Source organism: Lissotriton vulgaris, chromosome 6 (assembly GCF_964263255.1).
Source record: "Lissotriton vulgaris chromosome 6, aLisVul1.2, whole genome shotgun sequence".
In the NCBI taxonomy this organism is placed as follows: Eukaryota; Metazoa; Chordata; class Amphibia; order Caudata; family Salamandridae; genus Lissotriton; species Lissotriton vulgaris.
In genome coordinates, this window is record NC_141694.1 from 82,537,347 (window position 1) to 82,552,578 (window position 15,232).

The following is a 15,232-nucleotide window of genomic DNA, read 5'->3' on the forward strand; positions in this document are numbered from 1 at the left end:
GTTTGAGGGCAAACAGTGGAGTTTGTTTTATGCTTTGAGGGTTTGTAAAGTTGAAATGTTTATGCGGGGTTTTGCATTGTTAGATTTGTAATGATGTAATGTTCGGGTGGGGGCGGGCTGGGGGAAATTAAGGAAGTCATTATTTAGTGAGGTTTAGTTTTGTAAGGCATTGGCCGAGGTTTTAAATTTGTTAATGTGCACCTGTTTCAATAAAAGCGGCCTTTTTTACACACATATGTGCTCCGAAGTCAGCTGCCCTGGCCGCTGCACCACACCACTCCACAACGTGTCAGCCCACTTCAGTCTTTGGCCCTGTTACACTGTGACAGTTGTCATTTTGCCTGATCATGTACACATTTGCCTGAAAATGGGTGCGCTTCAGTGCCAGGAGTGTTGCGCCAATCCTTCAGTTTTCCTTTTCTCCTTTTTTTAGGCCCCTTTTCATTTCTTTCCTTCTACTTTAACTTCTTTTTGTATAGCGTCCTGCAGCTCCCCAGACGTCACTTCTGTGCTTCGCATTCTGTGTGGCCACGGTTTCTAAACTGGATGGGCTTCTTGGAATGAACTGTTCACAGTGTATCACTGTTTTAACCTTACAATATGGCCACCATGTTTAAGAAGCACTAGGTCAGCCATCTTCAATCTATACAACAGTTATACAGCATGCACAATACTATTCCAAGATGGCATTCAGTGTGATGTTTACTGAGTGGTCATCTTGGGTTGGTATTGTGCATAGTGTATCATTGTTTTACTACTGCTCAAAAGTAGTCAATACATTATTTGCAGCCATTTTGGTGCTGAAACAAAAATACACTGTATACAATACTGTTGCAAGACAACCTCACACTGCTAATTATTTTTTTTATTTTATATTGCAATTATAGACTTGCCATATTTAGGTGGCGACACGTTTTCTTTTTATCTACTTTTATGCTTTTAATTTTTCTTGGAAATGCTTGTCAAGTCTGCATCTGTTTTATTGTGGGTAAATAGACGAATGCAAGAATTAGTGGGCAGATGAATTGATGCATGAGGGCGAGAATGATTGACAGAGGGCACGTATGAAGATGAATTATTGGGTACCTAAACTCACCTGTCACTGAACATTGTTGCCAACTTTTTACTTATTGTGTTGTCAGTGAAATAAAGGTTATCACTCACCAACAATGCACAGATATGAAGAAAGAGCGACAAGAAAGTGCAAGTCTTTGAACAGAGACAGAGAGACATGGAGGTGGAGATGTTTTTTCAAATAATAAAGAGATATTTACCATACAGGTGTGTGCTACACCCGTGCAAGCACCTCAGATATGTTCCTATGAAGGAAAAAAGAGAGTCTTTTAAAGAACCAAGTCTTATTAACTAACCAGTAACTTAGTATGCACGCTTGCTTAGCTGAGAACACACTTATCTGATGACAATTGTTCGGTGTCTTCCACTATTAGATCCTTCTTTCGTTGAGTCCACAGCATCAGGTTTGCGTAACAAGCCCTAAGAAAAACAGTAAAAACAGAAGTATTAGCAGACTGCAGACCGCCTGGACCTAGTGATACAGATCATGCACTTGGTGGAGTATCTCATCCCAGTTTTTGTTGGTATTTTTGAGAGTCAAAGGCAGTGCCGCTCTTCATTCGCCAGATCAATGCACTCCAGTACCACATACAGTGCCTGAGAGGGTCAGTGGAACAGCTGCCTGGCCAGGTTGATCACCCACAGGCACATGCGTGTGGTGTTCAGCAAGGCAACAAAGGCCTGTGGTGGACAGTAGGTAGCACAAGTCTATGTACTTAGAGCTCCCTACTGGAAGTCTCCATGTCGAGACGTGCTTAATATATCGCTGGCCACCTGCAGGCGTGTCCTCCAAGACTACCCACTCCTACAAGAATTGCAACAATGACCAGCCAACGAATATACACCCTCAGATTCTGTTGAGTAAATAGGTGTGAATAATAAATGTATGCACTATCTGGTTATTGTTAGGTTACTATCTGCCAAACCTACACCTTTCTCGGTTTCCATCAAACATTACGGTGACCTGGGACAGTTTCTTTATGCCATGTACAGTGTTCCTTGTCTAAAGGCTGTTGCTGCTCAACAAATGCATGTGCCCAAGAACCATTTCTTTGCCAGGCCCTGGTACCGAATGGGTACAATTGTAAAAAAAAAAAAAAAAAAAAACGCTGTCTGTACTCCAAGGAAGTAATAAAGGTAATAAAATCCTGGAGTCCTTTCCCCTATTGGTGCCATGGTGCCACACGATCGTGAGTTTGTTCCTTGATAGGCAATGTGATAACAGAACTCCCTTGAAGAGGGACTTAGAACCATTTTTATCTTTTACAGATTCTTCTGACGTCAAAAGTAGGTGGCTTGTAATAACTTATCGACATGGTTTCCCAGTGTGAATCTGTAGTGTGTAAAGAACCTAACCACACCTACTGACTTTAAAGAACATAAATTAATGTCCACAATACAAGTTAATCCAATCACTGACTGCTCAATTGTTCAATATGTGGTACTTTTGTATGAGTGGTTTACTAATTTCAAAGTGGTGACAGCAGTTACCAGGCCCAGAGAATTTATGATATGAGAGGGAACACCACAGACCAATTGTGCTTCACCTGGATAGTTTGGATACTGAAACTACCAAGCTCTCAACTAAAACTCAAAGGCAAACCAAGTAATTATGGAGGAACGGATTCTGAAATGACTAGCTATCCTGGTCGTTTCTCACTTCTAAGGTGACCTTCAGTATAACTTGTAATCTTTGGTAACTCTTCCTTAAATGTTACCATTACCCAGTATTGGCAACTCTGGGGATACGGTGTGACGGAGAGTTCATCTAGAATAAGAACCTTGGCGTTACCCAAAAAACACTCTAAGGTCTTTTCCAGTTACTCCTGGAAGAATAGTTCTGGCAAACATTAGATTCTTACAGGAGGTAAATTCTTTCTGAATCCAAACACATTGGGATACTAAATCCATCTGTTGTAGAAGCCTTTTAAATTAATCCAGTATGGGCTATATAAAGGAATAATCTCAGGCAAGTGTAAACATAATCTTCCCAAACGGCTTTCAAGCAGTTATTGATGAACAATACATGAACAATAAGATTCCTTTCGGACAGTGAATGCTCTGTACCACAGTGGTTTCATTATGTTTCTGTTTGTATGCACATTCAAAATACGCTCCTGTCGGGTTATGCATCTTAATCTAAACATCCTCAATACCATATAAATATAGACATTATAATCTACTTAAACATGTTGTAAAAATCATTAATATTAAAAGTTCGTAAGTTAATGAAGGCACCCCACAGGAAGATTGCCAAGTTTTTTGCAGTCACTTATGTAGTTCGACACAAGCATTCGAGTGGAAGTTGAGGCGTACACCCAAAGAGCCAATAACATTGAATGAGAGATAAATACCTCATTGAGCTGAGCCAAGATGTGATTGACTAAGTCTCAAGCCAATGGTTGCAAGAGGTGGGACCAAGAATGCCATTGGTTGAAAGGGGTGAACCCAAAGACCACTCTATATATTGTTAGCAATAGCTGTATTTGACAAAAGCCAGGCCGAAAAAAGAGTTATTTCTCTGCCTGCTCCTCCTTACATGAAAGTGCAGGGAGGAGGGGTTGGCAGGAGAGAAGGCATGACCAGGGACCTTAGCCCTGTATCTTTAGAATGCAAAGACTACCTATGCAACCTGAACAGGAAAGTGATTTGAGGACTAGTTTCAAACACCAGTCAGTTGTAGATATGCTGTGCATATGACCCCCACAGCAGGTACAGAAGGAGACAGACATACATCCATTTTTGCTCTTCACACACTAAAATATTCAAGAGTGGGTCTTGAACGCCATTTTCTGTTTAGGGGGCCATGAGGGAGAGAGGAGTCAGAGATGTGAGCAGGGCACTGGGGAAGGGATGCAGACACATCCATGTCTATGGCCCTTCTAAGTATGTTACATAGTAACATACAGTTATAGAGCATTGGGCGCACAGCAAGTCTAGTCGATTGGACAACTTTAGCTTTTTGCAAGCAGCTAAACAAAAGACAACCCCTTCACACATGAAGCGGGATAGGATGGTGGGAAGTCGCCACAAGGGTGTATGTGTGACACTCGCTGACCTCTACCCAGAGAAAGCAAGTGCAGGTGCAATTTGGGATAGGAAAAAGACAACTGTTGCAATATGCCAGAATATCTCGCATTGCTAGAGAGATCTCACCTACATTCCCTGAGGCACCAGAGTCTACACAGAGGATTATAGTATTGCTATTAAGTGTGCGGCGGCAACAAACACATGAAAAGGGCTAGGAAGGACCTGGTGCGTTGGACGATGATCAACAGCTCGTTGATCCATTACGAGCAGCTTCCAGGAAAACAAGACTGAATGAAAAGAGACTGTATCCCACATGAATTAGGCATGCTGGATTCTTTCAAAACAGTCAGAGGGGACACGAGGGAGCTCACTGCCACGTGGCACCATAGCATGATCCTGGTAACACTACAACTGAACAGGTAATGCCAGACTGTTGACTCAGGGCACTGAAGCAGAGGGAGCTTAAAGAAGCGCTGCCCTAAGCATGTGAGATGGGCTGAGGCGGAGGGGTGGCAATGCAGTGCTCGCCCACAGAACACATCTTGTCTTTAGCATTAGACTTTCCTTGTTCTTGGTACTTCAAACTGATTGCTATTTAACTGAACATACAATGTATATACTTCCAATCAATAAACCCAACAATCTCAAAAGATTAAATACAATAGATTGGCAGCATACTGAAACAGATCACTAATACCAATATCACTCCAGAGTCAGTAAAGATTCCCAACATCCCACCCTAAAAGGAATCCCTCTGCTACACTTCCTCTAGACCTCCGATGTCTGGCCACAGTTTCAGCAGGTGGGTGGTTACGGAAAGGCAGTTTCTCATTTCCACTAGTGGGTGCAGTGGTGTAGAAACGCTGAACACGAAGGAATAAAATACAGCTCAGAAGTGCTGGATCCTTAAGGAACTGGCTAATCCAGCAAGTCTTACAACGCCTCCCCATACAAGATATCCACTTAGATCAGGGCTGTCCATGTAGGCCCGTGGGGGGCTCGTGTCAGATTTTCAGGATCGCCACGAACTAGAACTTTATATACAAGTAATCTAAAGTGAAGTTCCCTTGCATCATGATGATCATGAAATGCCTGCACGGATACAGCCAATCTGAAACGAAATAGAATGTCTGTCTATACCTATACACTATGCCTCAAAGTTTAAAGTCATATAAACAATATGTTACAGTGTAATCACTGCAAGCACAGAATACTTTCAACACATGAAAAATTCAATGTACAGAACTCAACTCGATATCTAACAAAATATATTACATTTTTGACCATAAATTAGAAAATGTATCTTACAAACGCCCCCAAAAGATTTTTGCACATACAAATTACATGATGAATAATGGCATATGTATTATCACTCTGAAATGTTATCATTTAGGCATATAAATGTTCCTGTTCACCAAAGAAAAGTCCAAGCGTACAAAAAAGGAATTTGCTTGAATATATGCTTCTGATGTTTATTACACAGTGGACAAATAAAATGTGGGACTAAAGCATGTGTTCATATGGGATTTCTATAGTGCAAACCTAGCCAAAAGGCAGCAGAGGGCTGTACAGGATCAAAGACGAGCATTAAGACAATGAGTGATAGGAGAGGTAGCTCGTTTGTGGACAGTTAGGACATTGTGATGTAGTGTTGTGTAAAGAGGTGAACCTCCAACTCTTGCCAAATTGAAGCAGTGTCGGGTTAAGTCTGATGGTTAAGGGGATTTTGTTCCAGAGCCTGGGTGGATAGATGGAAAAGCCTGCTCCACGGTTCTTCTTTTTTACACTTCTTAGTCTGCAGTCTGATGGTGTCCATGCTGTGGCTGTTTTGAGAAGCCCGAGAGATGGTGACCTTGTTTGCAAGGTAAGTGGGGATGTTGATCGTGATGGCTTTGTAAATGATGAAGCTCGTTTCAAAGATGGTGTGGGCCAGCAAGGGGAGCCAATAGAGTTTCATCAGGAGGGGGTGATGCGATCATACTAGGACAGTGTGGAGTCTGGGAGTCCAAGGGGAAGGGTGTTAACCGCAGTTCTGAAGTCACTTTTTGGAAGAAATGGTTTCACATGTGTTAGAAGAGAGAGCTGGTACTAGGCTGGCTTTGTTGTTTTGGGCAGTGTATTGCAAGAGGATGAGGTTGGTGTCCAAGGTGAAACCAAGTGACTTGGCATACTCTGAAAGGTGGGTTCAAAGTCATCAAGATTCATTTTACTGAGCTAGGTATGCACTATTTCTTGCTGGCCGTTCTTGGCAAATAGCAGGAATTCTGTCTTGGGTTGAATTTTAGAATCCAGGTTTGGATGATCTGGCTGCAGTGCTTCAGTTGTTGCCTGTCTGAAGCAGAAGAGACTTTAAAGTAGAGTTGTGTATCATTTATATATTTGCAAATCTGATGCTGTTGTCTGTGAGTGCAGCACCAAGAAGCTTAACATAGATGGTGAAGATGATAGGAGAAGGTATGGAACCCAGGGGGACTCCACAAGTGATAAGGAGCTGTTGTGACCTGGAGGTGCCGATGGGAAGAAGTTAATAAACACAGAAAAGCATTTAGTACCCAATAACATTAAAACACATGAAACAAGAAAGTTGTCAGCTAGAACAAAAAAGGTGTGAATACTGTTTAAATAATGTAAAGAGGCATATGAGCCAGCTTAAACTTAACTACTTGTAAAGAAACCGTTTGGCAGGAAACAATCCATCCCAAGAGTCCTCCAAAACCTTGGATGACTTTGACATACCTTCCGACTCTCCTGCCAACACATCCCCGTTCATACCGCCTAGGTTTTGTGATCTAGCCTCGCATTTCCAGGTATAAAATAATCTTACTGGTGACCTTTTCAAAGGAAACTGATGAACCTCAAGCCTGTTCGTCTGTTTCTCAGAGCAAAATGTTTAAATGTCAGCCTTGACTCCATTGTTGAAATGGATAGGACTTATGCAAATGGTAAGAAAACATAACTTTTGGTTCAGGAAATGTATGCAAATCATAATATATTTTAAGATGCCTTTGGGTTTGGTACTGTTTGAGGGGAAAGGGTACATTACTGAATACTGAGCAGTATTATGTATGGTATTGTAGGCTTGTTTACCTTGTTTCCATGGCAACACTGATGAAGTTCTAAGGAAACATTTACCTTCTACTGAATTCTTTGTATTCAATTTCTTATATTGTACAATCTTTGCTCACTATAGTAATTCAAAGGCCCTGCAAATGTCAATAACAGGATTTGGGACCTTGAAGTACCAATGACAACAAACCTGAGCCAGATGCGAACGAGGATATGCATCCAATGAGCCTAGGTGGAGGCAGGACCTTTAATGGTATCCATCCCCTACAACCTACCCTGAGAGGGGAAGCAAGTGTGCACTCAGGCTTACCCGGACACCTTCACGAAACGCTGTTAACATAGTGTCCTCCTGCAGCCCGCACAAAGTCCTCAGTACGTGAAAAGCTGGTGAGGCCACACCGGTCAAAGCTGTCCAGAGGAAGCTGGTACAAAAGAGGAAGCTGGTACAAAAGAGGAAGAGGAAGCTGGTACAAAAGAGGAAGAGGAAGCTGGTTCCTAACCAGTCTGAGGAGGTGAGAAGGTAGAGTCTCTCTCTCTGCTCTTCTCATGGTGTGGAGTTATGAGGAAAAAGACAAGCGAGCCATGGGTGACGGCAAAGATACACTGGTGCAGCATCTACACCCACACCAATATCACCTGGAGACCGGCTCCTGCAGGTACAACATTGCCTATAAAAAACGGGCCTTTATAATTATGGAGATGAAACAAAAGGCAGAAGGACACGAAAAGGTGATAAAATGAGAGAAGTAAATAAGGTTGGAAGGAGATAAGAATGAGCAAAGTGGGAAAGGGAAGAGAAAAGCAGCTGAAAGGAGATGAGGGTGGGAGAGAAAGAGAAGAGGTGGTCAGAGACTGAAGGGGAAAGATAGAAGAGCATTAAATCCCTGAAGGAGATGGGAGAGATAGGTGGAGCTGGGTGGCGAGAATGAAAGGCGAGAAGAATGAGGAACTTAGAGGCAGAAAATTGGTTGATTCCAGGGTCCGGGGTGCGATGGGTGCACTGCAACTCATTTATAACAGTATTTTAATACCAGCTGGGGCGGGGCTAGTTTAATTGCTATCACTAGGGGCCATGACCCCCAGATTGTGCCACTGACCCCACAGGTGTGATCCTGTGGCTACTAAGAAGTGGCAGCTCGCATAGGGCGTGCTGCAAGGTGGGGCAGGGGAGGGGCCAGGGTGGGGGGGGGGGGGTGGTAGTAAACTCGGACATACGACGGAACGGAGGACCGTAACGTTCCTCCGTATGTCCGAGTTTAGTTTACTACCCTCCACCCTGCCCCTCCCCCGCCCCAAGCCCTATGCGTGCTGCCACTGAAAGAGGCTCATCGTCACCAGGTGTCGAGCCCAGATGGTATGAGTTCCCTCTCACTCAATCCCTAAGTATGTGTGCAGGGCCAGGGGTCAAAGTGCATCCCACTACTCTGCCCAGTCTTCTAGTGATATCCTTTCTTAGAGTTTTAAGCATAATGTAAAGGGTTGAAATTATGTCTTAGGTCGTAGGGAGGGGTTTTAAGTCACGGGTCATGGTGGCAAAAGTGGGTTGGAAGGTATAGGCCATGAATGCTGGTGGAAGTGATAACATTCATCTGAGGGTAGAGGCTTAGACTGCTTTTAGACGTGTGTAAAACTGAAGCTGCCCCAACCATCTTGCTCGGAGAGATAGAGGATCTCAAAGCACGTTCCCTGTAGGAAAGGTCACTAAGGGTGAGGAGGGTCTATATATGCAGCAGAAACTAGAAAGGAGTATCCATGCCAAGGGTATGGAAAGAAAAGGAGGTAGCTAAGACAAGAAACAAGCAAGAGCATCATAGGGGTAATTCCGATGTGACGGGTGGTTGGAGGAGGGGCAGATTCAGAAAATTGGGCCTAACTAAACATCTGTGTTCTTTCCTGCAGAAAAATCTCCATTTGGGTGGGGCGTTTAGGCTGAATCCTCATCTGGGTTTATATATGGAGAGATTTCAGAAGCAAATGTAGTCAATTTCTGGCAAGAGATTTTGGGGCAGTTGCAAGCCCATGGCAAGAAGTATATTCTTAGGGGGTATGGACCTCAGCTATGACCAAACATTAAAGCTCTGCCCTTTAGGTGCATTCTTCCCCAAATACGTGTAGGGAAAAAGGTACAGTGGGCAAGGATTTAACACACACAATGATTTTTGGTGCTTTTCTTTATTATTATTGTGATCGATTGTACCAATAAATATCAACCCTTAAAATATCGTGGTATAAGAATATTGAAGACAGAATATCAGAAATAAGTGCATACAGGAAAGTATAGATTTACTAATCCGAACTCCAAATCTACCTACCTTGAAGATATATATACATATTGCGTAGGTATATGTATGTGGAGTAATGTATAGAAAATATATACATCCCAGTCAATATTTTGGATTCAAAGTTCTGTGCAATCGATATTCTAGTTTCGACATTCAGGGTACCCATTGTGCGACTGTATGTGATGGAATATGTGAATTTTTGTAGGTACATATTATAGCACATTTAATCAAACTTTCCACAATTCCAATTAAAATCCTATAAGCTTAATGGAATTTACACTAGAGCTGTGTAAAGTTGCAGTCACTTTGTGCATTTTCTAAACCATTCAAGCTCTGTGAAATTCAAAGCGTATGAAGTTCTTTCTTTAAAAAATATAAGCTGGCCTGAGCTCACAGTCTTGCTCGGACACCTCTTAACTGAGGTGGTGAATGCACAGCCTTCACACTCAACATTTTTTTCTGGAGGATGTCCTCCTTGGGAGATTCTGCACCAATAAATGATCAAACTAGGAAGACACTAAGGGATAAATCTTACCTCAGGTAAAGTTAGGAAACTTAATCTGCTTTTTAAAGTGTGGTGTTTCTAATTCCACGCAACTTCGTAAGTGACGTTTTAATTTAACTTGCCCCTAATTTAAAAAAATACTTTACAGAGAGGTTGGAGCATATCCACCAAGGACAAGTTGGGAAATATTTTTAATATTTTAGAGTTTCAATAATTGTGAAAACAAAATAGAATTTATATATTTTACAGGGGAAGTTGGGAAGGTCACACAATGAATTTCACTATAAGACTGTGGAAAAGATGGATAGTTCAATTACATTTGATCAAAAGCATCAGTCAAAACTACATGGACCTGAAGCAGGCTTCGACATTGGCATACACCCCTCATTGTTACAAGCATGTTGTGCAAACGGTGTTGTACAAAAAGAGACCTTCGTCAGACATTGATCAGCAAAACAGACAGGCAAAGCTAAAGTGAGTGTGTGAGCCTTTGATGGGTCCATGTGAGGCATGTGGAAGGGTTGAAGACACTAAGTGCATCTCTAGTTAGAAGAGCCGTGGATGGGAAAGCAGGAGCACCGCCTTTAAGGTTCTGAGGGGTGGTTTCACAGTTTGCATCTAGAATCCTTTTCTGTGATGTCCTCTTTTTGATGCTGCTTGCATGGTACCTCCCATTTTGCTGCTACAGAATCCTCCAGTTCCAGACTTCTCCTCTCTTTCACATAAAGTAGGCTCCTTGCATAGAATCCTCAAGGCGGCACCATCAATGTGACTAACATTGCTTGGACAAGCATGCACTTTTATGCATGGTGCATCTACAAAGGATAGAAGCCTGCCATGTGTACTAGAAATGGAAAACAAATACTTGCAGAGGGATTGTTCAACATTACTACAGTTGCAGATCAACATGTCAAGATTCATGTGTATGCAACAGTTAAGAGACTGCAATTTTTTCACAAGTGCTAGAAAGCCAAATGTCAGCAAGGAGGTTGCACTTTCCAGCGGCTATACCAGGAAATATAGACATGGCTGGTATGCATTAAAAGGAAAGGCCTCATCACATCTCACCAAGAGCATGTAGTAACAAATAAGCAGTTGCCATTGTTAATCAATTTGTAAGAAGCAAAGTGGATCAAGTAACAATGGTTAGGCCTTAATAGGACTTCAAAGATCACTATGCAAGGTGATTTTTCGATCTTAAAATAAGATTATTTTTTTATTTTTAGAAAATACGTGTAAAATGATGCATTGAAATTACATTAGGACAGCTATAGTGGGAAAATCATGATAAGATAAATTCCATTCTCTATTATCAGATGTAGCTCTCATTGTGCTCCTTGAGGCTCTATTTTATGTTCCCTCTTCTATCCTCCTCTCCTAATCTCTATCCTTACTGACACTCTCACTCTATGCCCTAGCACCCCTTTGTTTGCTGCTGAATCTATCTTCCCCTTCTCGTCTCTTATGCCCTCTTGCTTTTAATATTTACTCTCCTTCTTCTTTACCTTCTCCTCTTTCGTTTTCGTCTCCTCTCTTTCTAGAACCTCTTCTTGCTATCTTCCCTGTACTTATCAATATTTTTTATTCTCTCCCTAGCCCTCTTTCCCACAAACCATAGAACGCAACAGAAACTTCCTGCAACTTTCTCTTGGCTGTGCATGGCCATGAGCAGCAGCTGAAACCTTTCTTTGGCCACAGTGCTTTTCGCTGTTCTATAGTCCCAGAAACCTACCATCCTGGGGGCATTCTGAAGACGTCCTCTACGACCATGGAACAAATAAGTTAGTGTAATACCGCCATCATATCCCTGCAGCTTGTTGTCCATTCTTGTTGGACAGGACATCAGGCTGCATAGATGTGGGGGATTTTAACAGTAGAGTGGACTTAAGTGGGTCCTACACAGTACAATAAAAGAAAAGCTTTCTGGTAAAAATGCCAGAAACATTTTCTGTTTCGAAATCAAAGTTTGGTTGCAAGGGAAATGCTTCCCTAGAGACCAATTTGTTTTTGCTACTGTGAGTAGCATGCTGTGCGTGCAGATGCCACAGAAAAATTAAACTGAAAGCAGACATCGCTAATGGAATCTGGGGGTATCCACAAATGTTCTACCACACTTTGTTCCTACACTTCTCCCACTAACAATAGTACTCTCCCGAGTGACTGGGCTATCACCCGTGAAAGGAAAGGCCTCAAACACAACAAGGTAACATCACAATTTGTAAATTGACCCATTCAAGCGATATGGATGATTGCAGTATTTAGACCACAGCTCAACTGGCACCCAGGGAAACCTGGCAGGCCCAGACATTTCTGAAAACAAAAGCACCTAGAGTTGTCAAGGATTGTTTGGCTTGAGTGGATTCCAATATCTTTTCCTACCCTGAATGCCCTGCAACCACCAAACTTTGGCTACATTATGGATTGTCATCAGATTTTTGTGATGGAAAGTTTCAGAACCAGTGAGGATCCATAAAGTTCCTACCACTCCTCATTCCCACACTGCTCCCAAATAAAAACAGTTGTCAAAATATTCATCAACTATATTTACTACAATAATACAATACATAGGGCCGCATAACAGCTGTTTAATTGCAATGTACATAAAATAAATGAACATAAAGCAGAATTTCAAAGCAGTCAATATATTTTAAAAAGCAGATTCATACTACACAGGTCTGAGATTACAATATATAAAAATCTGAAAATGTTTGTTGAGTATGTACAGAAACTTTTGGAAAGGTCATTTATGATACAAATGCTTTCAGCCCCAGATGCCCGGATTATAGTTGCCACAATATTTGGTTCAAGGAGATGAATCCTCAGCATGTTGATTCCGGCAGGATTATTTAGATATGAAACCCATTTTGAAAGATAGTCTGTTATTTTATTTTATTTGTATTTATTTTATTTGAAGAGTTTTATATTGCGCTGGCTAGACCCGGAGGTATCAGATAGCTTTACATGAGGATTAGCGTTAGAAAAAAAGAGTGTTACTTCATTTATTGCAGCATAGCATTACTTAGACAAAAAAACAGTCTTACATAGTTCCATCAGTTATTAGAGCATAGCTTAACAAGTCCTATGGAGCATAGAAGTAAGTGGGGGAATAGTAAGGGGTTGGAATGTTGATGGGGTCAGGCAGACCAGCCATGGAGATAGTACTTCCTTCAGGGGAACATCAACAAAGTCAGAGTAAACAAGTCAACAAACTCGGAGCTGCTTTGTCAGGGGAGCAAGTCTTTGTGCGTTCCAGCCGCCATTCCGGAAAGGGGTAGCGGGAAACCAGGCAACTGTTGTCAAGTCCGGAAGGCAGGTGACGGCCAGAGGGATGATCCCCAGCCCATCTCCTCAGCAGCTACCTGGGCAGCTCAACCGGGCATCAGCCATGTTGGAAATGGATCTGCAATCAGCAGATTTCCGTTGAATCATCGGAAGGTGAGGGAGGAAGGAGACGAAGCGGGGTGGGCGGGGGTATTGGGGGGTTGAGAAACAGTGCCCATCTCCAGAGGGTAGGTGACAGCCGAGGGGGTGATCCACAGTCAATCTCCTCTACAGCTACTTCGGTAGCTCCACCGGGTATCGGCCATGTTGCTAGGACTTCGTCCGCAGTCGATATGGCATCTCTTTGTGGAATTACAGGCTATATTGGGTAATTTTAGATTCATTGCAAGTTAGGGTATTTGGATCCTGCAAACAAAATAATGATCTCTAGAGCAGATACATTATCTTACCAGGCTATATTTCACAACACGCGTGTAGTTTGGGAAAATATATAATAGACCTATTTAAATTTCTCTCACTTTCTTTTTGTGGTATACAGCGTATACGTGAAGTATCACACCAAAACCTAACCACAAACCAATGGAAAAGAGGATTATTCAGCTCGATGAAGAGATGAGAGGAAACTAGAAATAAGACCGGTAGAGTCAGGCCAGGGGGAACTGGAACTGGGAAGGAAGCGGAGAATGATGTATTTAGAAGTTGAGTTCTTACAATCAAGGCTGGTAGGTGCCACATAATTATCCACACCTATTGGAGTAACACAAAATAATGCCCACTCCCCTGCAGAATGAGATGAGGGCCCACTAAATATGCCCCATCTCATACCTCACATGTATCAACATGCCTTTAGCTGAATGTGGGCCCCTCAGGGGTATGGGGCTCCTTAAGGGGCTTGCTCCCCTGTCCACACCGCTGGAGAACCACCCTTGCAGCAAACACAAAGTCCATGTTACACAGGCCATATCCCGTGTCGGTTTCTACTATGTTCAGGAGCTGCGAGCATTGCTGAGGTATGTCACGCTGCTTTCATTTATGTCACGCACATGCGAACACCGTCTAGCTAATATTTCTCTATCCAGGAGTGCTCTGAATTATGTATATTACAAAGGAACTCAGACATTCGAGGAAATATTAACTGAAAGAATTGCTCTTTCTTTGTTCACGCCATAATGAAAGTTTTTTTACTACACTTTTTTATTAAAGGACAGATTTTATAGTACCTAAAGGAGGAAAACCACATAGGGGCAAGATATTGTTTAAAAACCCTTATTTTCAAAGTAACTTACACAGAGAATTTTCATCAATCTTCACAGTTTTTAGACGCAATGGCTGGATGTTCTGATATCTTTAAACCTTTATTCTGACTCATTTAAGGCCAGTGTTTGTTGACATTTTTTCTGGCTTCTCGACAGCTCGCGTTATACCATAGTATCAAAGGTTTTTTCTGGGGCTCAATTTTATTTTTTTAACGTAAATCAGTGCGATGTAACCCTCATTAGACTTGCTTTTAAATTCTGCCAAGAGTATTGCTATTTGCCGTAGTTTCTTCTGGAAAATCAGTTTCAAGATTGCAAACTCTCCTGGCCCTTCGATCTTCACCATGGGGGATGTTTTCATTTAGTCTATTAGGGTGTGAAGAGAATGTATACAATATTGAATTTGAGGCAGCATCTTTTCGATGAGTAGGAGTAGTCATTTTCCCATTAATGATTTTAACTTCAGTGTCTAAGAACACAAATCTCTTGCTACATTTAGTTAGGATCAGTCTGATGTTGCTGGTACTATTGTTTTAACAACTCAAAATAGTCATCAGGTGCTGACTCCGCTCTATTTCAAATGAGGAACATATCAACAGCATTAGGTCCAGATATCACTCACATAATTGGGATTATCTTCTCGCAGGCGTGAATGTCTTCACACCATTCCATTGTTAAGATTTGCCCGGGACAGCATGGATTGCAGCTAATTGCAACTCCATGAATTTGGTGGAACA

General features: G+C 42.1%; 1 protein-coding gene across 1 annotated transcript in view; it reads right to left on the minus strand.

The window, feature by feature from the left end:
* Nucleotides 1-943: 943 nt before the first annotated feature.
* Nucleotides 944-15,232, minus strand: part of LOC147706831 (zinc finger protein 318-like) — a 456,333-nt gene continuing 442,044 nt past the window's right edge. The window contains exon 7 of the mRNA XM_086925966.1: nt 944-1,494. Coding sequence (XP_086782092.1) covers nt 1,411-1,494 — 84 coding nt within the window. The 3' untranslated portion in view covers nt 944-1,410. The remainder of the gene's footprint in view (nt 1,495-15,232) is intronic.